The sequence below is a fragment of the Chanodichthys erythropterus genome, chromosome 3 (assembly GCF_024489055.1).
Source record: "Chanodichthys erythropterus isolate Z2021 chromosome 3, ASM2448905v1, whole genome shotgun sequence".
Lineage (NCBI taxonomy): Eukaryota > Metazoa > Chordata > Actinopteri > Cypriniformes > Xenocyprididae > Chanodichthys > Chanodichthys erythropterus.
Genome location: NC_090223.1, coordinates 23,122,839 through 23,150,699, shown reverse-complemented (window position 1 = coordinate 23,150,699; position 27,861 = coordinate 23,122,839). Strand labels below are relative to the sequence as shown.

At 35.9% G+C, this 27,861-nt stretch overlaps 1 protein-coding gene across 1 annotated transcript in view; it reads left to right on the top strand.

Annotated features, from left to right (window-relative positions):
• Positions 1-27,861, top strand: part of kcnt2b (potassium sodium-activated channel subfamily T member 2b) — a 92,785-nt gene that overhangs the window by 26,899 nt on the left and 38,025 nt on the right. Inside the window, exons 2-6 of the mRNA XM_067372140.1 lie at positions 16,867-16,946; positions 17,230-17,329; positions 22,668-22,716; positions 24,204-24,263; positions 27,265-27,339. Coding sequence (XP_067228241.1) covers positions 16,867-16,946; positions 17,230-17,329; positions 22,668-22,716; positions 24,204-24,263; positions 27,265-27,339 — 364 coding nt within the window. The remainder of the gene's footprint in view (positions 1-16,866; positions 16,947-17,229; positions 17,330-22,667; positions 22,717-24,203; positions 24,264-27,264; positions 27,340-27,861) is intronic.

Genomic DNA, 27,861 nt, shown 5'->3' with positions numbered 1-27,861 from the left:
TAGCCGACCAACGAACAAAAACTGCCCGACAGCTGACCGTTGGCTTGGTGTGTTCCTGAACCAGCTAATCAACATCTTCAGGATTACTAGAAATTACAGGCAGCTGAGTTTGATCAAGGTTAGAGCTATACTGCAGGAAAGTGGACCTCGATGGCCAGAGTTTAGAACCCCTGCTGTCCTTGTTGATGGTGTAGGTTACAAGAAGACTGTATAAAAGTGCTAACAGTAAATGCATAAGTAGCTATTGTTTCAATTATTGTTTGCTGAAAACAGAAACTGCAGAAGCAATCTAAAGGTTTTTGCACTCTGAATTCTCCCTTAACTTTCATTGAAAAACCTATAAAGTTCACTACATTAAGTATTATTCTTCCCTTTAGTCAGTGGTGGACATGCTAATGTTTGCCCTGCACACAGCTGTTACAAATACACACTCCATTTCTCTTCTGAACGCTCTCTGCTCCAGTGATATTACTACACCACTGATGTACATCTAGTGTCAAACAGATGCTATTTTAATGTTGTTATTTACTCTCACAACATCTCAGAGGAATATTCATCATGTCAGCTCATTCTCCGGTAGGGACATGACAAGAATTATTCAACAAAACATGGGAAATGTGGTTCCTTGTGACATTGTCTTCAGCTGTAAAGGCTCAAATGGCTTTATCTCCTAAATGTCCCTCTCCACAACCATTGAAAAATCAGTGTGTATACAGTAGGTCAGGGTCAGGCTGCCTCAGCCTCTTTTCAGCTAGATAAAGTAGACTACTCACAAACCTTTCTTTAGATGTGGCACCCGGGAGGTGTGCAATTTCTTGCTTTCCGTCGTGGTTGAGAGAGCATCTCTCTGTGTCTCTATGAATGTCATTTTTCTTGTATTATTATAGTGTTGCTTTTGTCCGCATTATGTCCTTCAGAAGTGTACGTGTGTGTGTTCCCTGTATCTTATCGCTTTTGGGAAACATTTCTTTCAGATCTTCATCAGCATGTATTGTCATGAAGGTCATTGTGGAGTCACTGTGTGGCATGCCAGAATTAGTCGTCTCTTTAGTAGAGGATGGAACTAACACTCAGTTACAAATCAAAATGCATTAGCTGTCTCAAATACATGCTGTCAATAGAGTTTAATTTTTCATGAATATAGTAGCACTTGAGCGATGTTTGGAGAGCAGATTTTTTACATCAGTTCATTTTCAGTTCAGTCTATTTCTTAAAGGATTAGTTCACTTTCAAATAAACTTTTCCTGATAATTTACTCACCCCCATGTCATCCAAGATGTTCATGTCTTTCTTTCTTCAGTCGAAAAGTAATTAAGGTTTTTGATGAAAACATTCCAGGACTATTCTCCTTATAGTGGACTTCAATGGCCTCCACTGTTGAAGGTCAACATTACAGTTTCAGTGCAGCTTCACAGGGCTTTAAATGATACCAGACGAGGAATAAGGGTCTTATCTAGCGAAACGATGGGTCATTTTCGAAAAAAATACAACTGTATATGCTTTATAAACACAAATGATCGCCTTGCACGTGCTTCTGCCAAAACCACACTTTCGTATTTTTCAAAAAGCTTACGATGTATGCCCTATGCATTCCCTATTCTACTTATGAAAAAAAAAAAAAAAACTGAGCAGAGAAGAACAAAACAAGACTAAAGTAAAACATTAGAATGTTTTAAAAGCCAATGAAAAGAGAGATGTTTTAAGACTAGATTTGAATGCAGATAAAGTTGAAGCACTAATGTAGTTTGGAAGGCTGTTCCATAAGGTGGGACCAGCCACAGTAAAAGCTCTAGTACCCCGACACTTTAAGCGAGTTCTTGGAATTCGTGGTAAGTTTTGATCTTCGGATCTTATAAGGGTGGAGTAAATTAGACAGATAGCTCAATTCAATAAGACTTAGATATACCATAGTAGATGGAGTTGCAATAATCCAGCCTAATTGTAATAAAGCATGGGTTGCAACTTCCTTCTCGGATAGAAATGGCTTAATTTTGGCAAGCAAACAGAGGTGAAAGAAACTAGAACCAATCAGAGAGCAAATATGTTTATTAAACTTTAGAGAATTCTCAAACTCCATGCCCAAATGAGAAACAAAAGGTTGTAGCTAACCAAGATTGATCGTGTTATTACTTCCCAGGGAAACAGAGGGGACAAAAACAATAACCACTGTTTTATCTGCAATTAAAAAAGCAGGTTTTTCTACTTATGAAAAAAAACTGAGCAGAGAAGAACAAAACAAGACTAAAGTAAAACATTAGAATGTTTTAAAAGCCAATGAAAAGAGAGATGTTTTAAGACTAGATTTGAATGCAGATAAAGTTGAAGCACTAATGTAGTTTGGAAGGCTGTTCCATAAGGTGGGACCAGCCACAGTAAAAGCTCTAGTACCCCGACACTTTAAGCGAGTTCTTGGAATTCGTGGTCAGTTTTGATCTTCGGATCTTATAAGGGTGGAGTAAATTAGACAGATAGCTCAATTCAATAAGACTTAGATATACCATAGTAGATGGAGTTGCAATAATCCAGCCTAATTGTAATAAAGCATGGGTTGCAACTTCCAGAGATGTCTCGGATAGAAATGGCTTAATTTTGGCAAGCAAACAGAGGTGAAAGAAACTAGAACCAATCAGAGAGCAAATATGTTTATTAAACTTTAGAGAATTCTCAAACTCCATGCCCAAATGAGAAACAAAAGGTTGTAGCTAACCAAGATTGATCGTGTTATTACTTCCCAGGGAAACAGAGGGGACAAAAACAATAACCGCTGTTTTATCTGCATTAAAAAAAGCAGGTTTTCAGAAAGCCAACGTTTAATCTCATCCAAACAGGCAAATAGGGAATTTAAAGCACTTTAATTGTTCCGAGCCATGGGTAGGTCTGTGTCGTCAGTGTACCAATGAAACGAAACCCCATGTCTCCTAAAAACAGAACCCAGGGGACGCATATAAAGTGAGAAAAGAGCTGGTGATAAGACAGAACCCTGTGGCACTCCACAGGCTAGGTTTTCTGTAGAAGAAGTGACGTTTCCTATTTTAACTGAGAATTTTCTGTTGGTTAAAAAAAACCATTCCCCCCAAGCCCACACAAAATATTAATTAAGCTTTATAATGGCAGTGAACAGGGCTAATGAGTATGAAAGTCAGAGTATGAAGCGATGCGTTTGTGTAAGAAAAATATCCATATTTAACAAGTTATAAAGTAAAATATCTAGCTTCCGCCAGACGGCTTACCGTATTCAACTTACGAAAATAAGTAAGTTAAATACGGAAAGCCTATGTAGTGTAAGCTTTTTCAACTACACTTTCTTCATAAGTTGTTAAATATGGATATTTTTTCTTACATAAACACATCGCTTCGCTTCAGAAGGTCTTTATTACCCAACACCTACATATGTGTATCTGCATTGTAAAATTGTCCTTCTGCGGCATATCCATTTTTATTATTTTATGGATCATTTCCAGACATGTGTTCTAAGTCTTTCGCACTCCTCCTCCTCAATGCACAAACAGACATAAATCCATCATGTTATTTGCTACTATCACAATATAACAAATGACATGAATAGACTCCCAGGCATATAATTGATTGAGTGCTGGATAGTGCTAAGGTCACTTCATAAATCTTTATAGACTTTTGGCAAGATGGCCTTTTATTACAGAACTCTGCTATATCAATATAAGAAAATATTATACAATTTATATATAGTAAGGGATTCCCAGTCGCACCCTTTTAAATGAAAATGTTTACTTAAAGGATCAGATGAGATTTTAAGTTTACCAACCGTGCATGTTCACAGTTATCTGATGTCAGTTAAGTGGGGGTTTTTTTTATTTATTTTTTTATTGTTATTTATTACTGTTTTAATTTGAAAATTCTACTCGCAAACCCCTTGCAATTCCCTTGTGAAGCTCATTTTGGGAAACCCTGTAAGTGATAGTTCACCTAAAATGAAAAGTACCCTCATGTCATTTTTGTCTAATTGTATTGTGCAAATTTGATTCATTTTAGTGAATGGTTTCACTAACAGTATGGATGGATGTTCAAAAAAAAATCACCTGTTTTATTTGTTTTAATAAGCCTGTTTTAATATTTAGTTAAATTCTGTAAGTTCTATAAATTCTAGAAGTTCTAGAAGTTTTACTCAGAGATATGTTTAACAAATGTATTTAAAAATGTAGATTGTATCAATATCTAATATAGCTTTTAATTATGTTAACTGTATATTTATATACTTTAGTTAGTTTTGTTGCTCACATGGCATAAAAAAAAGAACAATCTAATCGCTGTATGTTTCATTGTATGAAAAGGAGCAGCAAGAAAAGTGTGCAAAATTTCTCCCTTTGTGCTCCAAAGACAGAAAGTCATATGGGTTTGGAACGACATGCATGTAGTGTAAACAGTGTAGTGTGAGTATGTAATGACAGAATTTAAATTTCTGGGTGAAATATTCCTTTAAGTGGCAAGGGATTAGGGACGCGTGACAGGCACAAACAAAATAACTAATTAGTTTTTGCAGTGTTATTAAGAAGTCCCCCTCCTCTCATTTTCAGAGGGACCGTGCTCACTTCATTAGAGGGTTACAGAATATTTACTAGTTAAATATAGTAAAACAGTAATTTTAGGCATCATTGTTGTGTAATTGCCTTTTTGAGAAAGCAACTATATTGCCAGTATTCCCAGCATTATCAGCAAGGGAGCTGTATGGGATAGTGTGTTTGCTTCTCCCTAGAGCCCAAAGGCTTTTATGAGTTTTTAATGTTTTCCCCTCTTTCCTATAGCTAGCTAGTCAACGGTGTTATCAAACCGAGAGCTCAGCTCCTTTCATGTGGTGATGTTTACACTTTACTTGCTCACTGCTGTTACTCCCTCAAGTGGAAAAGAGTTTAACATATGAAAAAGCTATGAAATAACATATAAATATGACACAGGGAACGATCGATTTTTAGTTGTGCATTTTCCCTGCTGTGAGACTGATCAAGACTGCAGGGATCCTTTAAAGGAACAATTTATCCTCATGACGTTCCAAACTTCCCTGAAACACAGATGTTAAATATACAAGATTCTGTTTTCCATATAAAGAGTTTGTGCTTGCAGATAATATACTATGAAATTAAATAAAAGGATACTTACGTAAGTGTACCTAAAGGGAAAACACTTTCATCATTGTTTCTTAAGTACACTTTAAAATGTACTTTTTCAATAATGTCAAATTAATTTGTTATTTATTTTTATGTGTTGGTTATAACATAAAGTAAAGTAATGCATTATATTTTTAGCTGTACTGAGTGTTTATTGCATTGAAGTTAATATATATTTCAAATTGACTAAATTGCAGTGTCATTATTACAAATGTTTTTTGCATGAGATACAAATTTCAATAGAAATGACATATTTTAGTTTACCATGAATGTATATCTCTCTCTCTCTATATATATATATATATAAGTATATTATTTCCACATAATGTAGTCTTTTTTTAATAGAATGCCAAAGTGTACTTCTTTTTCATAAGGGTAATTTCCATTTTCTGGAGCAATGTACCTTTGAGGATGCATGCATGAATGGATGAGTAGACGGATGGTGAAATACTGATAAAGCCTGACACAATATGGAAGATTTTATATCTGAAAATTGATTGGGAATATTAATCACAACCGGTTTAGTTTTTGAGAAGAAGATGAGAATGATATAACAGGAACAGGAAGATAGGTCTAGTTTGGTGAGATTGTGAGTTTTGTAGAGAGATGAGATCATTAAGTGTTAATGATAGTTGCATCACATAATTAAAAAAAAAAAAAAAAAAAATCTTATCCAGGTCCAAATGCATCATCTGTCAGTGTCTACTCAAGCAAGTGGCTGGTGAATCACTTAAATTATCATTCCATGGAATACACAAGTCACTCATGGACCCATAATGATTGGCAATCTGTTAACTGCAGCAACATTTTGACATCTCAATGTTGTATACAAGACATATTGATGTTAGGAATCTCTCTGGGTCTTATCTCTTCTATTCCAGACCAACACTAAAATCCACAACTTCTCTAGTTCACGAGTTGGCACAAAAATCACACACATCAGCTGCAGGAATCTGTCCTTGCAGTGGCTAAATAATACCTCAACAATGTCAATTCGATATTTGAGATTTGTACTTAATCAGCTTAGCCGAACTTTTAATGACATATTGTTTCCTATTAAATTTTGTTGTGAAGGGGACATGACTGACACTTTTACACGAAATATAACTGTGGGTAAATGTGAAATCGATGCTACCACAATGATAGACTGACATGCACCAAAGTCTCATTCAAACAGCAGTCTACTACCGCAGTTGGCACAGCTGTGACACAACTGTCCTGTCTATTGGTAAAAAGCCAAAAAAGTGGTGTTAGGAAATATGTGGATGTGTGCAGTTTATAAGCCTCAACATTTTGTGTGACGGTTATAGTTAATATGCCTTAGTCAGTACCCTTGTGAAAAGGAAATACACTTTAGCGTACTTTTAAAAAGAGTACCTATTACAGAAATAAATTACTTTAAAATAATATAATTAAGTGTCAACTCAATGTGATGTTTTCAGACTCTTAATTCTCAAATTTATATTAAAGGTGCAGTAAGCAATTTCTGCTGTTGTCTGAAACACTGTTGATATTTGAAAATACCAAAACAAACACGCCATTACCCAAAAGAAACACACCCCTAACTTGATAGCTCCACCCCCAAAATCACAAACATGCAAAGCAACACAGGCACATCTGCCATCATGAGTGTATACACCCTTACTGTTTTCAGTCAGATCCACTTACAACAGTGTTTCTCAGAAATCACTTACTGCACCTTTAAATGCAGTTAATTGAGCTTAATGTTTTTTTTTGACACACTTAAGTGGGACTTAAGTATTTGGTAACACTTTATTTTGATTGTCCCCTTTGGACATTATGTTGACTATTTGCAATTTACCCTAAACGAACATCCTATACAGTCTACTACATTCTGCTAATACTAGAATGTGTAACTCATCCCATATCGTTTGTGATACACACTCAAATACCTCAAATCATGCGACATAATTACACATTTGCAGTGATAAAGTTGCAATTTAGGTCTGGTTTCACAGACAGGGCTTAGCCTAAGCCAGGATTAGGCCTTAGTACAATTATGGTAGTTTTTATAAATATACCCTAGAAAAAACATTACTGGTGTGCATCTTGAGACAAAACAATGGCTCTGACATATTTTAAGATCTGTCAGTCCAAGTTACTTTCAGTTAAAACAGCTCAAACATGCATTTTAGTCTAGGACTAGCTTAAGCCTTGTCTGTAAAAACTGGGGTTTTAGTATGTTAAGTTTAAATGCAATATATTAACTTTGTATTATATTATATTAACTAAAAATATATATTAACTTTACTATTGAATAACACACTACTGTTCAAATTAAAATCACTTTAGTTTGTTAGTCAACTCATTAAAGTGTACTTTAAGTATGACAAAAGATTAAATGATTGATAATTCTTTAAAATGTACTTAAAAGTAAAACTGTTTTAACAAAGTGCACTTTATAAAAGATTACTACTACAACAGTGCATTCTGGGTAATATTATTTTTCATTTTTGAGAAAGTAACCTATAGGCTACTTTTTTTGAAAATGACAAATATTACCCAGAATGCATTGTTTTTTAAGGTATATTACTTTTGTATATTACAATGCATTCTGGGTACTATTATTTGTCTTTTTAGAGAAAGTATAGACTACTTTCTCGAAAACGACAAATAATATTACCCAGAATGTATTGTTTTACAGTATATTACAGTATATGTTTCTGTGGAAAGTTTTTTTACTGTGTAAAATTGTTTTGTTTTCTTTACAGAGTGCATGTTGCTTTACTATTTCTGAAGTGTGATAAAGGTCTATGGGAGGGGAAATGGTGAATCAGGGTTGTGTTAACTGGACATGACCGGGAGATTCTTTCTCACAGAGAGCTAGTGTAAAGTCCTAGCTTTCAAATCCCAGTGCGCTATATTTAATTGGCTGTTATTAATTTCATATTCAGTGTACTCATGTACTTTCACTGTTTTTGTGAGAAAAGGAGATTCCCAGTGGGCACCATGTTATCTGTGCCTTTTCTTAAGTCTTTTTTACTGATATAGTCCTTTATTGAAAAAATAAATATATAAACAAATTACTATAATGGGATTACTGAAGAAAATGAAGGAGAAATTGCTTTTGTACATCAACAGTGCACAGAGCACATTTACCAGCAGCCATATCTCCCTGTAGCCCAAGACTGGTTGCCCACTGAAGCTAAGCAGGGCTGAGCCTGGTTATGGGAGTACCATGTATCTGAGCAAGATGTCCAGGACCTCCAGCAGAAAAATAGGCCCACAACATTAAAGATCCAGCAGTATATTTAATCGTGGGCATGGGGTACTTTTTATCCACTTTTGCGCCAAGCCCATCTGGTGGGTTTGCTGCCAAAAAGCTCTTTTTTTTTCTTTTCTTTTTTTTATCTGACCATCATCAGAAGCCGGTCCCATTTGAAGTTCCAGTCTTGTCTGACAACTGAATATGCTGGAGATTGTTTCTGGATGAAAGCAGAGGATTTTTCTTGAAACCCTCCCAAACAACTTGTGGTGATGTAGGTGTCGTTTGACCTTTTTTTTTTTTTAAGCTTTCTAAGACTCAAGACTCAACTAATCTCTGCAATTCTCCAGCTGTGATCCTTGGAGAGTCTTTTTCCACTCAAACTTTCCTCCTCACTTCACATTAGGACGATTTAGACACACGTCCTCTTCCAGGCAGATTTGTAACATCTTTAGTTGATTAGAACTTCTTAATTATTGACCTGATAGTGGAAATGCGGATTTTCAATGTTTTAGCTCTTTTCTTACAGCCACAATTTTTTGAATGAAAGATCAAAAGGATAAACAATGAAGATTCATTTTTGTGTCATTTATTATTATTAATAAATGATTAATCGTGATTAATCGTATACAAAATAAAAGTTTGAGTTTGCATAATATATGTGGGTGTACTGTGTGTAATCATTATGTATATATAAATACACACAAATTAATGTATATATTTAAGAGAAATATGTTATTTATGTAAAAAATATTTTTATTTATATATAATATAAATTATATAAAATATAAATAAATACATATACTTGCAAATATTTCTCAAATATATACATGAATGTGTTTGTATTTATATATACATAATAATTACACACAGTACACCCACATATATTAGGCAAACTCAAACTTTTATTTTGTATGAGATTAATCGCGATTAATCATTTGACAGCCCTAATTTACTTATGATATATGGCATCAGCATCTGCCATTTTAAATCATATATTGTTCAACCACATCCGTTCCATGGTATCCAGCTATCCAGATGTTTTGATGAAACTAACAAATGACAACATGATGAACTGAAATAAATGAGAGAGAGAAATCATTTCTATAATATGTGTTTTTCCTGAAGGATGGTCTGTTAGAGAAATGGCCATAAATACTACATGATTTGATGTATATTTAATAAAGCGTCTATCACCTTATATTAAGCACCGGATCACTGGTTCATTAAAAGTCTTGTTCAATGGTTGCTGTGCTTTCCCTGGTCTTTGGTCCAATTACTCTTAAGAGCTAATTAGCAATGAATATGTTATACCAAAGGGGTATGAGAAAGAAGTGTATGAAAAAGCAGTATTCTTGCACTGCACAAATACAGAAGAGAGACACATCTCTGATGCATGTTTAAATACATCATTAACGGGATGGGTCACCCAAAAATGAAAATTCTGTCATCATTTACTCACTCTCAAGTAGTTACAAACCTGTATACATTTCTTTGTTCTGCTGAACACAGAGGATATTTGGACGAATGTCAGTAAACCAAACAGATCTCGCCCCCCATTGGCTACCAGAATAGGAAAATAAATACTATGGTAGTTAATGGGGGCTGAGATCTGCTTGCTTACAAACATTCTTCCAAATATCTTCCTTTGTGTTCATCAGAACAAAGAAATGTATAAAGGATTGGAACAACTTGAGGGGGAGTAAATGATGACCGAAATTTGATCCCTTAAACAACTATTTCTTCAGTTCGGTTCCGTACATACTACAATTTTTGTAAATGTGGTTGTCACTACCTGATTTTTTTGGGAGTTAATTCGGTTGTAGAATGCAGTTGTCATTCTTGTAAATTAACTCTATGGCTATGTTTAAGTCTACTTTTAATGGCCTTCCCTCACCAACTTCGTTGTACGCCATTGCTTACGTTGCACAAGTGCCCACTACTGGCAGAACCATTGCAGTTGGTTTAAATGGAACGCCATAAGATCAAAGTCATGTTGCATTGTGGTCTATGGATCTGCCTGAAGAATAGACTTGCTCCCTCAGTCAAAATCAAGGGGACAAGGTTCTGTCCAAATAAACTTTTCTCATCCACTTGACAAAAGTTAAATGCACATCAAGATGGTGGCGGAGATTTCCCCTGAGGGAAAGAGAGTTAATGGAAGTTTGTAAGTGTATAGCTGCTTTTCTACTGTCAGGCTAAACTGTTCTCATTGCTCAACCGTTCCACTCCATGATAATCTGGCCCAACTGGTACAGATATGGTTACATTTTCCACTTTGGGGCTGATAACAGTTAACTTGCATTAACTTTGCTCAAATATTATGCCGAACCAAGCTCAAGTGGAAATAAAACTGAACTCAGGATGGTGGAAAAGTGCCTAATGTCTAAGAGTGGAGTTAAGGCCGGGACGCAACAAGCCAACAGTCGGCCTTCGGGCAATGTCAGGCTGTTTTTGAGCATTGGACAGCTTAGGTTTTTCTGTGTGTTCTGCACCGTTGGCTCTAGTTGGATTCAGTCTGGGGTTTTAGGACCGATGCAGCATGTTAAATCGGAGTCGGGTTGTAGTGAGAGAGAGAACTCTGATTGGCTGTTTAGTTTAGCCAACGAGTTAGTGCATGAGGATGAAAGCGAGGAAATTTAACATCATCTTATCTGAGCATTCAAATGATACTTTAAAATTTAATGGGTTAGTTCACCCAAAAATGAAAATTAGCCCATTATTTATCCACCTTCAAGCAATCCAAGGTGTATATGACTGTATCTTCTTGTAGAAGAACATAATCAGAGATATATTAAAAAATATCCTGGCTTTTCCCAGCTTTATAATGGCAGTGAATGGGGGTCCTGAAAAAAAGTGCATCCATACATCGTAAAAGTACGATGGCTCCGGTGGGTTAATAAAGGCCTTCTGAAGTGAAACGATGGGTTTTTGTAAAAAAATAAATAATAATAATAATTCCATATTTAACTATAATAACTAGCTTCTGGCAGTCGGCCGTACGCATCGATGAGAAAAAAGAAACATTGTGCATTGTGATCATGAAATTGATGAAAATGAAACTGATGATAATTGTGATTAAAAGAGTCACATTGCAACAATTTTAATGATCCTAAAATATAATTTATATATTCAAATATAGTATTACAGAGTAATCTAATGCAAAATATATATATATATATTTTTTATCTTTCTTTTGATTTTGCTTTGACCTGGATGTGTTTTCGAGAGCATAAATCCTGTAATCTTCTTCTCTAGGTATTAATCATGCTTACATAAATATTCTCTTACCCAACACACAGACACAACGATGAAGTATTGTTAAGGTGATCCTCACACTGGACAAAATGATGATATGTTGTGCTTCAAGAGAGTGTTTTTGGGCACACATATTGATGTGATGCTGATTTTCTCACAACAATCACTGCACTTACAGTAGTTAAGATTGTGTGCACACACCGTTGCCTCCACGGCCACAAAACTTGATTTTTACAACTAGATGTGTGCGTGTGTGCGTATGTATTAGGAAACCCGGAGGTGCTCTCTGTCGCCATAGCAACACACAGCATGGTCGGATGGGGTTCTCGCTGTGAGGAGAGGATACGTTAGGGTCGACCACCACGTGGGGTCCGGGACCCCTTTCCCGGACTGTGAATTCACATTATCTTTTCCATGACATACGAGTACGAGAGACAGACAGACCACATTCTCGCTCTTTATTCCCAGTGTTATGACATGACTCACCGGATATTATGCTTCCCTCTGTGCTTCCGTCCAATTACGTAGAGCTCTGTGGAAATGAGGCTGGCTCCAGAGATCTGAGAGGAAGTCTTTAAAAAGACTGGAGTGGTCTGGCTCACACTGATCTGGTCTGTGGCTAATGCCACTTTATGAGTCCCTGGATAGTTGGAGCCCAGGAAAACTGATTAAAACAGGACTGGAAACATGCCAGAGTACAATGAACTCAATGTGTGTGACATTCTTCCATGAGTGACCTTAGTGAGGAACAATACTGTTATTTACAACTTAATGTGTGTGGACAGCTACTGTGGTGTGATGTCAATAACCACAGACGATCGTATTGACTCTTCCTTCAGTGTCTATAAATGAATTGGAATCACGTTCACAATATATACACTGAAAGAAAGTGCAGCAGCCTTAAAGCTGCAGTCTATAACTTTTTTCTTTTTTTTTGAGCAAGTACATAACCAGCCAGTGTTCAAAACTATCTCCTTACCTTGTAATAATGTTTTCTAATTCGAGTGGTACTGGTGGGTTTCCACAGAAAATTGGAGCATGCAGCCGTTCTTCTTTGCATTATTACGTCACGTCTGTTTACATAAAGAAGGAGTCCCAGCTAGAAGGCTGTATCGCATGAGGAACATGCTGCTTGTAGCAGATCATTTATAGCCTTTTCTCACAGCAGCTGAGATAATTAAAGATGACGAAGAACATGTTTATAAAAGATGTAATATAAGTCTAAGGTTTCTCCTTAGTGTCTGTGAAGTGAATGTGTCTGTGAAGTTTCAGCTCAAAATACCCCATAGTTTGTTTTTTTTTATTAATTTTTTAACTGCCTATTTTGGGGCATCATTATAAATGCGCCAATTTAGGGTATGCGGCCCTTTAATTCTCGTGCTCCACGCCCCATGAGCTCGCACTTGCCTTAAACAACATAAAAAAAGTTCACACAGCTAATATAAACCCTTAGAATGGATCTTTACAAAGTGTTCATCATGCAACATGTCTAATCGCGTAAGTATTGTATTTATTTGGATGTTTACATTTGATTCTGAATGAGTTTGATAGTGGCTAAAGCTAACATTAAACACTGTTGGAGAGATTTATAACGAATGAAGTTGTGTTTATGAATTATACATATTAAGTGTTTAAAAAATGAAAATAACGACAGTCTTGTCTCCATGAATACAGTAAGAAACGATGGTAACTTTAACCACATTTAACAGTACATTAGCAACATGCTAACGAAACATTTAGAAAGACAATTTACAAACATCACTAAAAATATCATATCATCATGGATCATGTCAGTTATTATTGCTCCATCTTCCATTTTTCGCTATTGTTCTTGCTTGCTTACCTAGTCTGATGATTCAGCTGTGCACAGATCCAGACGTTAATACTGGCTGCCCTTGTGTAATGCCTTGAACATGAGCTGACATATGCAAATATTGGGGGCGTACATATTAATGATCCCGACTGTTACGTAACAGTCAGTGTTATGTTGAGATTCGCCTGTTCTTCAGAGGTCTTTTAAACAAACGAGAAGGAGGAAACAATGGAGTTTGAGACTCACTGTATGTCGTTTCCATGTACTGAACTCTTGTTATTCAACTATGCTGAGGTAAATTCAATTTTTGAATCTAGGGCACCTTTAAACTTATCATTTTGATGGCAGATTGTATGGTATGACAAATTAACGTTAGCAATTAGGCTGTATAGAAATTGAAATCTACAGTTAACGCTAATACACACTAAATACACAGAGTCACGCAATGCTGATGTTGTTAACATTAACAATTTGAGAACAAAGTATAACAATAATAATTTGCACAGTTTGATGTAATATGAGCTAAGCGATCATTAGATTTAATCATCATTGGCAGCGCGATTTATTGTAATGCTTTATTTTTCTCTGTTGGTCAGAATAAAAAAAAAATTGTTTCTTGTTCAGATGACATTTTCCAGTGAAAATTCTTATTTTGGTCATACTTCCAAGACTACGATCTGTGATTCCGAAGTACAGTATCCACACCAGTGTAGACTGACAGCCACACATTCTCCTCAAAACATTAGATTCATCTAGGCTGAGAAGCCACGCCATTGCACAACCCATGTAACGATAATAATTCCACAAATAACTGCAATTGTAGATTTCAAATAGAGATGGTGACAAAGAGGCAAAACTTACGGACTGCAACTTTAAAAAACATTTTAAATATATATATAACCATAAGAAGTCAAAATGCCACATATAGAAGGCTGTTCTAAGTTTGCATTGTCTAACCTGTGCATTCCAATATGTGAATATTTTCATAACATAGAAATGTGTCGCCTAGAATGAAGGAAGTTTTAATTTATTTTACCTCATAATTCTTAATATGTCATATCTCAATCTTTTCTCTGGTGACATATGCTGGACTTCACAAATGATCCAAATAACAACCAGCAGACAGATTCAAGTCCCCAGCCATCCTACATTTGTCTGTTTTACGATAGTCCATTTCACTTGTTGTTTTAAGGCTTTAGCAGTAAAATATGTACTTTTCAATAAAGCTATTTGAATTTAATTTAATATTTTTTTTTCTTTGGGACATAATTACCAAACTAAAACACTCTTATTTTCCATTTGTGCCCATGCATGAATTCCAAGGTGGGATATGGAACGTTTGAGGTGCATTTAATTTACCATGTATCAAATTTGCCATCTACAATCATCCTGGGTGACTGATCCTGGCATTTCATTTCAAAACCTGAGGTGTTTTAGCCTTTGGATTGTAAGCAGACTGTCAGTTGAATTATGGTTTACATCATTTAATTTAGTTTGCCGTTTTTTTCCATACACTGAAAAAGTAATACGCTCTATCTACTCAATCAAACTACTCAAGCAATGTTATTAATTAAATTCAACATATAAGAATTTAGTTAGAATTAATCAAATGAGTCATTAAAAGTCAACCATTTAAAATGTGTAAAATTAGCAAACACCATTACAAAAACCCCAAACTGACATAAAAAAGCAAAGAGTCAAACTGCCCAACTAAATGAAACACCGATTATCATAATGGCGACCAAACATTTTCAATAAAATCAACATCTAAACCTCTTTTAATTCTTGTGTTTCTCTTTCCTTCAGTGATTCTGCTTGTTATCATCAGGTGTCTTCAATGTTGGCAATACAAAATAAAGAGTTCTTAATTCATCTTTGACGTTTGTCTGTTATTCAGATATTTTTGTTTAAATTTCACTTACATTTTAGTCATTTTAAATGGTTGACATTTAAGGAATTAATTTGATTAATTCTAACTCAATTCTATTTGTTGAATTTAATTAATAATATTGCTTGTAATTTGTTGCCAAAGTAGATATAGCGCGTTACTTTCTACAGTGTATACAGTATAAAATTTTAAATTAATTGAATGAAAGATTTTTTTTTAACAAGAAGTTATTTTAATGTTAGCCCATATACCAAACAAGCAATGGAACAAATAAGTCAACATTGGCATATCAGCATTAATTGGTTTCTATATCTCAAACAGTAGAACATGGCACCAGCGATGACAAAGTCAAGGGTTCGGTTCCATAATTATTCCTTAAATTCAGTGCAATTCATAAATAAAATAAAAGTATCTGCCAAATATGTAAACATTAATGTAGTTTAATTAAAAAAAATAATAATAATCTGATTTTTTTTCTTAATCAGTTTCATCATTAACTGAGAATTAAGTTTCTGAAGATTAAGTATAATTTAATCTTGGGTGTTTCAAATGCATAAATGCTCAATATTACAGAGTGGCACAAAACAAAGAGGCACAAAATCACTCTCAAGGACATTTTCATTCTCTGTCCTTGCTGGTGGGATGATATTTTCAACCAACCTATCCAGAAAGCCGAATCCCTTGACAATATTCAAGAAACAGCTGAAAACTCATCTCTTCCATCAGCACTTAACTACATCCTGCTGAAAAAAAGCTTGATCTATTCTTTTGTCTATTCTCTCACTAATTCTTAATCCCTCCCTGTTCTAGCATGTACTATCCTGAACAAAGGCTGAAATTTTGTATTACTAGCACTTCTCGTGTGTATTGCTTCTTTAAGATGAATCACTTGCTACGTCCCTCAATTGTAAGTCACTTTGGATAAAAGCATCCGCTGAATGAATAAATGTAAATGCTCTGAACAGACTGATTTTGACAGCTCAAACAACAAACATTTTTACTGAGGAGACAATTTAAGTGCTTTACCAAACACAGTAGCTTCCCATTTCTGTTTTTAAACCATCTTAGTGATCATTTGTGCAAGTATACACATTTCAGTTCTTGTTTGGAAACGATTGCCTTTGGTTATTGGCATCTTGCCGCTGCAGATGCTGGACAGGCATCGGGTTGAACATGAGCTCTACGGTCGGTTCCAGATCACTGTTTGTAGCAGAGTGTGGACTGGAACGAAAAGCAGCAGAGTTATGGCTCCTCCTGTTGCGTTCGCCCTCGCTGTGGGAGTCATTTATAATTCTGGATTAAGTCAGCGCAGATAGCGAGGTCAACCAGAGCCTCCTTGCACACAAAAAGCACCATCATTTCCTTCTAAAGCTATTAGAGTTTTATATAGCAACAGCACTTTCCAGCTCTCAATTGATTGCTTTTTATTATTACCGCAATGGCAATAAGTCTAACTTTCTTGCCTCCTCTCTCATACATGTCATCGTTATCTGTCCTCCCCCCTTCCTCTCCATCTCCATCCAAACATCATGATTCCTTTTAGAGTGCAGGTAGAGTTCTATGTGAATGAAAACACTTTCAAGGAACGTCTGAAGCTGTTCTTCATCAAAAACCAAAGATCCAGTGAGTTCTCGGCCAGACCGAGGGGCGGCTCTAATTGTGGCTTTTCTTGTCCTGTGAGGTGATAGTTTGTTTTTGCTTTCACGTGCAGTTCTGTTGACCCCTGTGAGTGGCTCTGTGGAGCTGGTGCTGGGTAATTGGTTGGTCTTGTATTTGTTTTCTGGCCGTTTGATGTGCAGTCCTCTAGCTGTTGTGTCCTGTCCGTGAGTACTCGGCTTCATGTGTCTGTTGTTTGTGAAGCTCTTTGTAACTCTTATTGGTGACGGCCTCACGCTTTTGTGTGCAGGTTTGAGAGTGCGACTCTTCAACTTCTTCCTGAAGGTTGTGAGCTGCCTGCTCTACATCGTACGAGTCCTGCTGGACGACCCACGAGAGGAGAGAGACTGGTGAGACACGGCCAAATGGGACTGAGGATATAAGCTCTGAGGATATTTTACTCAACGTGAAAGCTGTTTTTCGTTAGACAGCAAAGTTATTCAGCCTGTTAAAGAGATAGTTCACCCAAAAATGAAAATTATCCTATGATTTACTCACCCTCAAGCCAGCCTAGGTGTATATGACTATATTCTTTCAGACAAACGCAATCGGAAATATATTTCAAAATATCCTTGCTCTTCCAAGCTTTATAATAAGAGTGAAGGGGAGGCGTTTTGAAGCCAAAAAAAAATGCATCCATCCATCCATCGTCATAAAATAATCCATACAGATAGAAGGGGGTTAATATAGGTCTTCTGAAATGAAGCTATGGGTATTTCTAAGAAAAATATACATATTAAAACTTTAAAAACTATAATAACTTGCTTCCGCCAGACGACCGTACGCATACTGCACAAGTCGACTTGACAAACTCAAGCTCTTCTTCTCGTACATCAAAATCCTCTGACATTTCTCTCTAAAATTTCTTGTTTTAGACTTCTAATTTGTGACCGGTGTCCCTTTAAGATCTCTTTATCTTGTTTTTGCCATATTCTAAAGATGCGTAACATTAAAAATTTACCCTGAATTTCATTTGCAAAAAAATTATTAGTGATGCAGCGAAAGTTTGGCAATCAGAAATATTCGGACAAAAAATAATTTTTGGTTTTAGCTGAAACAGTTTTGGTGGGCCGAAACAGTGTCGTTTAATTAGCACTTCTCCAGTGGCGTGGATAAGCTACAGTACATCAGTTAGCTAAACATAGTCAGCAGTGTCTAGAGCTGGGTTGACAATATTGATTTACCATTCTTAATCCATCTTCATTTGGATGAAACAAGATCTTTTAGTCTATGCTGTTTTCAGTTGATGCATGAGCAAAACATCACTAAACTTTATTTGTAGCGTGCCTCACATCCAATAATCACAATTGCTAAGCTTTGTGATTTATTAATTTTCCTATGAAACAAAGTCTGATCTTTGAAATTCTGTCAATTTTATAATTAAATTCAATCAATTAAGCCACCATAAAATATTTCAGCAACAAATTGGAGTATAAACATAATTATATATTTGAAAAGTTATATAAATGTCTTATGTACAATTAAAATTTTATGTTCTATTGGAATGACTTTGCACCCAAGAAATTTCACCGAACAGCAGTAAATGTGACCATTCCTTAAGACAATGTTGCATGTATCCTCTGTGGAGAAACAATCACAGAATGCACTGTTCAATTGTTGAAGGCAACATTGCATGTATCCCTCAAAGCAAGGCCAATCCCAGAATGCATAGCGACACTTTCAGTGAAACATTTTATTCAAAATGGCGGTTGCAATCAAGGGAAATGTCATTATAAACACCACTTAAGTTGCTAAATCAATTTAAAATATCTCTAGCTAATATAATATTGATAATTTCACCCTATATTTGTGTTAGAGGTTTTTGTTATAGTTTGAGGTTTGAAATGATTAGCTTAACGACATGCTAATGTCAGGCTCAGCCAGAGTTTATAGTCTAAAGTTTCTCTAGGAACAGCAATTGTTTGTTTGCATTCCAGCAAAGTTAGAGTAGAATTGAACTTAATGAACACTGATGCAATTCTCCTGATATATTTAGATACAGCGGTCGAGCAGGAACACCTTCTTACAACCAACAGCACAGGAATATAACAATCTTGAGTGACTAAATTGCTAACTGTCTTTATCTACACTATATTGCCAAAAGTATTGGGACACCCCTCCAAGTGCAATAAGTCCATTCGTGAAATTTCCTCACTACTAAATATTTCACGGTCAACTGTTTGTGGTATCATAACAAAGTGGAAGCAATTGGGAACAACAGCAACTCAGCCATGCACTGTGCACATGCGGAGGCACACAGTGTGCAGAAGTCGCCAACTTTCTGCAGAGTCAATAGCTACAGACATCCAAACTTTGTGTGGCCTTCAAATTAGCTCAAGAACAGTGCATAGAGAGCTTCATGGAATGGGTTTCCATGGCTGAGCAGCTGCATCCAAGCCTCACATCACCAAATGCAATGCAAAGTGTCAGATGCAGTGGTGTAAAGCACGCTGAAACTGGACATGTTTTCTGGAGTAGCGAATCACGCTTCTCTGTCTGGCAATCCGATGGACAAGTCTGGGTTTGGCAGTTGCCAGGAGAACGGTACTTCCCTGAATGCATTGTGCCAAGTGTAATGTTTGGTGGAGGGGGGAATATGTTGTGGGGTTGTTTTTCAGGGGTTGGGCTTGGACCCTTAGTTCCACTGAAAGGAACTCCTAATGCTTCAGCATACCATTTTGGACAATTTCATGCTCCCAACTTTGTGGAAACAGTTTGGGGATGGCCCCTTCCTGTTCCAACATGACTACGCACCAGTGCACAAAGCAAGGTCCATAAACACATGGATGAGCGAGTTTGGTGTGGAGGAACTTTTCCTGACCTCAACCCAATAGAACACATTTGGGATGAATTAGAGCGGAGACTGCAAGCCAGGCCTTCTCGCCAACATCACTGCCTGACCTTACAAATGCGCTTCTAGAAGAATGGTCAAAAATTCCCATAAATGCACTCCTAAACCTTGTGGAAAGCCTTCCCAGAAGATTTGAGGCTGCTATAGCTGCAAAGGGTGGGCAAACTCCATATTAAACCCTACGGATTAAGAATGGGATTAAGTTCATGTGCATGTTAAGGCAGGCAAACTTTTGGCAATAAAGTGTCTATCTTTAAGGTAGTGTTTAATAGCTTGTAGGCTATCCTGCTTGACTGCAGTATCCATCTGTATCAGTCATATGGCTGTCTGCATTTCTATTGGGAGTCACTGCATTACATCACTCCTCATCTGCATAAAATTGAACTTTGTCGCATCACCACAGGGTACTGGAAATCACCAACTTTCACTGGAAGTGTGAAGAAGAAAGACAGGCATAGATGAAGAAACAGGTCAGAGTCTGTGTAAATGAGAAAAATGAAAAACACATTTTCTGCCAAAGTGCAGAAGAACAGCATAGGGAGAAGCTCACGCCAAAGAGATGCAAGTGAACGACAGAAAAGGAGAATGATGGTCAAAAGTGAAAACCATGGATTCTATTTTCAGTTCAGAAAAGAGTTCATGTAGTGTTGGAGAGAGAGTGTGGGTGGACGAAGGGAAAGTGCGATCTAGAGAAGACTGAAGTGCCTTTGGATAGTCCATGAATAAATCCAAGCAGTTGCAACTCTTATCTGTGTGTGTTCTGCTTCCCCTGCAGTCCTGGCTGTCTCAGACAGAATGCCTCTGCCCACAACAGAAGCCATTTCGACTGGTAAGTATCCAGGCTCTTGACTCTGGCGTGAGAAATGAAGATGGTGACACAGACATACGGCGGCCATTTTAATAGGGAAAATCTGAAGAAAACTCAATACAAATTTAATGTATGTGAATCTCGTCTTTTGAATATGTTTATCAGGTACAAAGAACTTTGCATTTCATCTCTTCTGATATTTCTTATTAGGCTTAATATAACCTTGTGAAAAAGAAGTGTGCTTTGAATTTGCACTTCAAATTCTAAAAAATATATTTTTAAAAAACTGTACTTGCAGATAATTCAATATTAATGAAATAAAAGGCCACTTAATGTTTCTTAACACACTTAAAGGTTTAGTTTACCCAGAAATGAAAAAATCTGTCATTAATTATTCACCCTCATGTCGTTCCACACCTATAAGACCTTTGTTCATCTTCAGAACACAAATTAAGATATTTTTCATAAAATCCGATGGATCGCCAAAATAATGACTTTATTCAACAACATCTAGTTATTGGCGATTTCAAAACACTGCTTCATGAAGCTTCGAAGCTTTACGAATCTTTTGTTTCAAATCAGTGGTTTGGAGCTAATGTTTTTATTTATTTCAAAGACAAAAGAATTATGAAATTACATATAAAGATGTAAGTCCTACTAGCACTCTAAACTTCAGCTAATTGACCCTTCGCCCAGGAGTTTGATTGACAGGCGATCTATCCAATCATAACGCCAAATCCGCCATTTTGTCCGACAAAGCAGTCAGGGGAGTTAGTAGGTTTACGTTGGTGGACTTGATCTTGAAAATGGTGTCTACTGACATCTTTCCGTGGTTGAAACAACATTCCTTCTGATGTTCATTCATGTTTATTTGATGTTATAAATTAAGTAGTAGGAAGAGATGATCGGTCCACGAGCCGCTTGTACTGAGGCGCTACAGTGATCTGTCACGATACATTAAAGAGCCACGAAACAGTATTTATTGTTTAAATTTCTTTAAAAATGACAAAATTTGAAAATTAGTTTCATATTTGTTTCATATCAAAAGTAACCTGCTCTGTCTTATCTGTCGGCGTGTTGTTGGTGTCCACTTTGCGCCGAGATGTATTTTTCACTGCGTGAAAACATGAAGTGTGGCGTGAGAGCGGCCTGGCTTATCGGACGTAGCAACAGTTATTAAATGGGGCGGGTCTTTGAGAACGGTCATTTGCATTTATACAAATTTATACTATAATGCATTTTCATTTAAATATAAATAACATGCAGTTAAGTGTTTTAAAACATTACATTTCATTCACACTTTAGTATATTCTTTTAAAGTATAATATTTCCATAAGTACACTTTTAAAGGTATGTACTTCTTTTTAACAAGGATATAGCTGCTTTGTGACAACAAACACAAACAGAATGTTTTAACCACTGCAACAAGTGGTGGTTTCCTATTTCTGTAATGTTGTGCTGTGTAGCCCCACCCACAATCAAATCTGATTGGTCTAAAATCCCACCCTTTGTAATTGAACAGTATATTAAATATCCATCATGTTCTGACTGGCTGTGATTCAAATTACTTTTTGCTGGAAATGTATTGTTGTGTACAGTTAGGCAGTTTTGTCTCATGCCAGCAGTAAAATTGATTTATTGACTTCAGGACACTGCACAAGGAATCTCCGTGACCTGTTTAACAAGGCAGTCTGGTTTTTGCCATTTATTAAGCATCAAAAATTCTGGTAGCATTCTGTGAGCGTTTAATGGTGTGTGTCTGACACGATGCCACTGTGCTCATTACTTTAATGCAGAATTCACACCACACAGCTTTGATTTCTTCATTCGTAACAAAAATGTTCATTTGAATCTGTTTATTGCTCAGGCATTGTAAATGGATTAGATTCTGAAATTGGTGTGTTTGTTTGACATGTGAGGGGAAAAGTGTTCAGTTATGGGCCCGCTTCTTGATTTGAGCGTCTCTAATTTGTAATTTTCCTTTCATTCTTTATCTCATTTTGTCATAATAATGGCTTCCTGTCATCAGGTCCCTCATTATTTGGGTGAACAGGCCTCTACCACTCTGGGCTCTTCAGGTCAGAATAAATGCATTAACACACATACACATACACAGGTGTTTCTTCTACAGGCACTTTTGTCATTTGTGAGATTTTAAAAAGTAAAACCTTTTTAGGCTCTCATGATTTTAGACGTATCACTGAAGAATTCTGTCATCATTTTTTTTTTTTTTTTTTCCCTCAAATCACAAATCACAATTAATGTTTTCTTAGAAATCACAATGGTGGAAATTACATTTTTGTTGGAATAAAAGTGTGATGACTGCTAATGCTAATTTCATAGCTAGCATTTTATGTTTCCCAAATACTATTAAATAATAATTGCACATATTTCGACTCAATTTCAATAATGTAATTTTTGCAAAATTTTATTAAAATCATAATAAATATCATTATTTAACTCTTCCTTTAGATCATTTGTTTTGTCATTGTTTTAAAAATAGAATATTTTCCTGATACATTTTAATATTTTAACACTTAAAAATGGTAAAACCATAAAATATGTAAATAATAGTTGCATAAATAAATGATGAAAAGTTTCCAAGGCATTTTCTAAGATTTTTTAATACGACCTTAATATAACAATCTGTTATACTTTTTATTTAGATCATTTGTTTTATCATTGTTTTTATAGATTTTAATTTTAATATTTTAAGATTAAAACTTAATAAAAAAGTAAAACAAAAAAATAATGGTAATGCTTTACAATAAGGTCTCTTTTGTTAACATAGTTTACTAATATGAAATAACAATGAGCAATATAGTTTTACATCATTTATTAACCTTTGTTAATGTTAGTTAATGAAAATATTCATGTTAGTTCATAGTCCAACTACTGTTACTGTATTAATCACAGGAACTAACAAATATTTCTGATCTTGCTACTGCCAATACATACACGACACGCTGCTGTTCAATATAGCATACATGAATTACCGTAGCAGATCTATACAGGTGGAGCTGGGGAAGAGGGAGGGTTTCTGAAAGCATGCTGCAGCTGCTACAGCAAATGCTGACAGCGAGCTCATTGGCTACTGATACAGCTGGAACCAATCAGATGTGCCCTATAGAGAATGATGAGATTGCAGGCAAATTGAGTTAAGTACCTGTCAGCCTGCGCCATCTAGAGTTTTATGACAGAACAACTGATATTGATTTAACTAATGATAACAAATGAAACCTTATTGTAAAGTTTTACCAATCTCTGTTAATAATAGTAGCAGAAATAAATAGTGAAATTTTCCAAGAAGTTTTAATATGACCTTCATATAGCAAAAGTCTGTTAGCTTTATTAAAAAATCAATCCAAGATACATACAACAGCCTATGGTTGAAAGGCACACACAGACACATTTTCCATTGTTGTGTTTCCCACAGTTTGGCCATTTATTCTCAGACGGTGTGAAACTCACTGCTCCTGCTGTTTCTTCCTACACAGCCTCTGCTTCTCCCTCTCATCTCTGTCTCTTTTTGTCTTTCTGTTTGTCTGTTTTCTCCTCTCTCCAGGTGCTTGTTGCATTCATCAGTTTTTCAGAGACAATGTTGTTGGTGTATCTCAGCTACAAGGTGAGTCAAACAGTCCATGTGCTCAAGGTTTTATCACTAGTACACTATGAGGCCCTTGTAGCTTCAAAGAGGTCTGTAATACCTGGAGAGAACTACTGTATCTGTCAGATTCCCATTCACTACAATGCTAGCTACATTTTAGCTTTTAAAGGATTAGTTCACTTTCAAATGAACATTACCCCAAGCTTTACTCACCTTCAAGCCATCCTAGGTGCATATGACTTTGTTCTTTCTGATGAACACAGTTGGAGTTATATTAACCTTTTAAGACTGGATGGAGCGCCGGCGCTCCCATTTGCGTGTCTCTTTTTAAGAGCCAATAAAAACTGAATCCTTATAGGTAGCACAAAAATTATTTTTGCATACAAAACCAGAGACTTTAAACTTTCATATCAAGCTTCCAACATGTTTATATTGCATTGTTTTCACCCTCTAATGAGTCTGAGTAATATGCGTTTACAACAAAAACAGCACAACCGCTGCTAGCTTACTGAATACAAATATGTAGATTTTACGTGCTCATAACTTCATGAAAAATGCACAGATCATAGGAAATGGCACATCAATATTTAAAGCAGATTCTCACGATTAGAATGAACATGAAATCAACATAATATAATGCATTGCTCACAAGATATTACTAACGGAATGATTTAATATACTTGGCTAAAAACATGTCTCTCATCTTTCCGGGATGCAGTGTGTATCCAATGTTCCCGGACCCATCCATGTTTGTTTTCCAATGTAGAATAACACAAAATAGATATCATTTTAAAGCTTATAATCTCATCTTTTTAATGCATCCAACCGTTTTGAAAAACTCCTAACGATTGCTGAGAAGTGCCTCTAAACCGGAGTATACCGCCCGTTGGCACCACCTGGCTGCGGAAAAAATTAATAACAATTTATTAAACTAAACTTTAAGCTATCACCACAAAATTTGAACCAGATGCAGCATATATATACACATATAGGAGAGCATCACCGATCGTATTGCATTCCTGAGTTATTCCATGTCAAATATTTTAAAAAAGAAAAATTATTTTAAAAAATTGTATATCTTTTATCAACCGTTTCTCAGCAGGAAAATGTCCACATGTAATGTTATTTATATTTTCTCAAAATTTAAAAAGTGTTATATCAAATGATACCTACCTTTTGACTCTCCTTGCTGCAGTTTGGAGTTATGAGTCTTTACTTTTGTGTGTGTCGCTCAGAAAAAAAAACTCTAAAAAAGCCTTCAGGTCTTAAAGGGTTAATAAATATCCTGACGCATCCGAGCTTTATAATGGCATTGAGCAATACCAATGAGTATGAGCTGAAGAAAGTGCTTCCATTCACATGCATTCCATCGTACATTTTCTGTAAGTTGAATAGGGAAGGTGTAGGATGTAGTGTAAGCTTTTTGAACTGCATGAGTTTTACACTTACTTTGTATGGCAAATACAGAAGGCGGTCTGGCAGAAGCTAGATATTTTATTTTTTTACACAAACACATCGCTTCACTTCAGAAGCCCTTTATTAGGATTATTATTATTCAGATGCGTCAGGATATTTATTAATATTTCTCTGATTGTGTTCATCAGAAAAAAAGAAAGTCATAAACACCTAGGATGGCTTGAGGGTGAGTAAAGCTTGGGGTAATTGTCAATTGAAAGTGAACTAATCCTTTAAGAACCCTGCTTGATTTAGTTGGAAAACATGTCTGCATTTGAGCAATTTTAAATGCAATTAGCTGAACTTTAGACTGCTTTTTTGATGCTCTTAAGTAGAACTATTAAGTGTGCTTCTTTATTTGTACGTGATCATAATCTTTTTTAGAATAAAACGGCTAATTGAGTCGTTGCTAATGAATGCTAATTTAATAGCTAGAATTTTAAGTACACACAATTAAAATATCTTCACTTTTTTGCATACTTTGACAAAGTTGCAACTTGATTGGAAATTACACAAAATAATCTTGCATTCTGTAATACCAAACTCTACTAATACAAAACAACAACTCTCAATTATAATACCAAAAGGTTGCTCGGCAGGAGACTAAACGAACGTGAGCATTAATGCTATTATGGACAGCACTCATTTACTAACATCTGCCTTTTAGAAAATCCATTCAGACTACATTACCTCGTGTAATTAATGTTCATGTGCAGCAGAGCTGATATTTTTTAATATTGTGTCCCGTTGACTTTTAGATTGAATATATTAGATCTAGAGTCCTCAGAGTATATTTGAGAAGGTCAGACAAAATGAGATGGAGAAAAGGATGAATCCTTCTGGACTATCCATCTAAGCTGGTTGAGTGTGGTTCCTAGAAGTTCATAGCTAGTTTTTATGGCCATTAGTTGGTCCAAACTGGTTCATTAGCAGGTTCATCATGTTGGTCGACCTGGTTAGGGCTGGTAGAGCATTACACACAAGCTACAGTGTTTCAAAAACACGCTTAACAACCTTAAGCTGTTTTGACCTGTTTTTTTTCCAGCAGTGATAGAGAGCGATTGATAGAGGAAGAGTTTGCGGGTGACAATCAATCATTTGCGTTGAGTTGTTTTTGAAGGACTAAGTGGTGAGAGAAAGCACAAGGCATGTTTGTTCTCCAGACGCTGATAGTGAAGGGATCTCATAGAGTCTCCTACTCCTCGTTTGATCCCCATGCGATGAATACAGCCTACGTCAACACATCTCTCTCACTTTTTGTTCTGCAATGATTTCTTTCAAAACCAACAAGGCTTTTTCACCCACGCAAGTCCCACATGGGTGATACCTAAACATATATTCAGCTTGTAAAATATTGCAGACGTTTAACACATTAATTGAACATCAGGCTCAACTGCATCCAATAAATGAAACATATATTTAAGAGGGGGTGAGGAGGGTTACCTTTAACCTTGCTGTTTTTCAATGGTTCAAACCCAATCAAAGCAGAGATTTATCTGTTAATCCAAGAGGTCACACAGACAATAGTGTTTCTTGACCCTGACACAAGTGTCCTTGTTTCCAGGGCAACGTTTGGGAGCAAGTGTTGCGCATTCCATTCATTCTGGAGATGATCAGTGCAGTTCCTTTTGTGATCACTGTGAGTAAAAATGTACCAGTGGGACTTTAACCCTTAAATGCATGAATGTTTCACCAATCATACATATTCGGGTCTTTAGCGACCCAAATCTATATCTAACGCGGATGGATCTCTGCTGGTCTCGATGATATAAATATCTTCTTATATCAGAGTAACAATTACAGAAGAATAAAATAAAGCATATTTTGTTCATTTTTCAAGCTTGGAAGGGTTCAGTTTGAGCAGATGTTTTATGCCATCATCACTGTCCTCGTATAGTTTGGAGAGTATGTTTGAGATTGCTAATATGAGCCCATTCACGATCTCAAACATATTCTCAAAAATATAATTTTCACAATCTTCAAAATCAATATTATGATCACTAACAGCTTCACCAGATCCATCATCAAATGACATTGACATTTTTAATTACGTTCAGTACTTGCTCTGCAGTAAATCGCTGAGACATTTCAAATTATATATATATATATATATATATATATATATATATATATATATATATATATATATATATATATATAT